The 1,397-nt window shown below is 37.9% G+C and overlaps 1 protein-coding gene across 1 annotated transcript in view; it reads right to left on the reverse strand.

Moving 5' to 3' along the window:
- Window positions 1-143, reverse strand: part of PCYB_122070 (phosphoethanolamine N-methyltransferase) — a gene marked incomplete at both ends in the record, with an annotated part of 1,403 nt that extends 1,260 nt beyond the window's left edge. Inside the window, one exon of the mRNA XM_004223538.1 lies at window positions 73-143. Within this exon, the coding sequence (XP_004223586.1) occupies window positions 73-143 (71 nt within the window). The remainder of the gene's footprint in view (window positions 1-72) is intronic.
- Window positions 144-1,397: the final 1,254 nt, after the last annotated feature.

Raw genomic sequence — 1,397 nt, forward strand, 5'->3', positions numbered from 1 at the left:
ATATTTACATGGTCCTTAAATTCGAAATTTTATGCGTGCGCATGAATATGCGTACGGTTCACAGAATAGAACGATTTGATAATACCTTCATCAGAGTATTGGTTGTTCTCTAGGTATTTGATATCTACTGCTTCGCCATCCATTTTGTTGAATGAAAGGAGCGAAACTGAAACTGGGTGTTTTTGTTTGTTTTAGTATGCGAATACTTAGGGCTGAGAGGCCAAGAGAAACTGACTATTTGGCAAATATATACAAGGGGGGGGGAAAAAAGATTGCGAAAAAGTAAAAAAAAAAAAAACGATGAAATGGAAGAATGTGCGTTGAACGGCTTTATGTGCTCGTAAAGCGTGAAAAGTGTCACTTTTGCGTTTTCGATAAAATTGCTGGTAATTTGCTAATTTTGTGAAATAAGTTTCGAAAAAGTTGAAAAAAAAATGTTGTTTTGTGTTTGGCGAGGTACTTGCGAAAAATGTGAATTTGAGTTTTAATTATTTTTTAATTTGAAATATTTTTTAATTTTATTTTATTTTTCAATTTTTTTTTTTTTAGTACGCTTTTTAATTTAATTTAATTTAATTAAATTTCTTTTTTCGCTTCCTTTTAATCCCCTTCCAAAGCGCTTGTGTTTGCAGGGGGTAGAATGAGAAAGATCATGTGGTGTCACTCATCTTTACACCTTCTGTACTGGCCAGCACATGTGTCGAGTATCACATATGCATGCACCGAAGGGGTGAGAAAAATTCATCTACGTGGTACGAACGTTTATATGTATACATATGTGCGTACGTGGGGGACGTCTACATAGGTACGTATGTACATGCAGCTACGTATTCGTCATCCTGAGGGGATATACCCCCATACACCTCTTTCCCCCTTTTGGTAAATACCCAAGTGTATTAACCTGTGCATAACTTCAATGAAGGGGGTACGCAGGGGAATCTTTCTATGTTCAAGCTGTGCCACCACTCTTTCACTGTGGTTGCTATGGCGACACGGACTCCCAGCAAGGCACACATGAGAGACTCATGGAACGCATATACATATAAGGGTATGACCAAGCGGGGCAATGCATATACAAGTACCTTACATATGTGCATATATATATTTGCATATTACATACATACATACATATATTGTGCATGCTTGTACTTACGCATGCTTACTGGGCATACACCCCGCTTTTGCCCCAACGAATGCCCTGCGTCGTTACTCAAAAGAACATGCAAAAGTGCAAATAAACCTTTACACTTTTTTTCTGTAGACCTTTCGCCTGCACCGGGAGCTAAGCATATAGTAAGATAAGAAAAACTGTTGCCCCAACGCGGAAGCGTGGCGATAAACGAATTTTTACTTGACAATTTTTTTACGGCGACAAAAGGGATAGGAAAAAAAAAAAA

The sequence above is a fragment of the Plasmodium cynomolgi genome, chromosome 12 (assembly GCF_000321355.1).
Source record: "Plasmodium cynomolgi strain B DNA, chromosome 12, whole genome shotgun sequence".
Classification (NCBI taxonomy): domain Eukaryota; phylum Apicomplexa; class Aconoidasida; order Haemosporida; family Plasmodiidae; genus Plasmodium; species Plasmodium cynomolgi.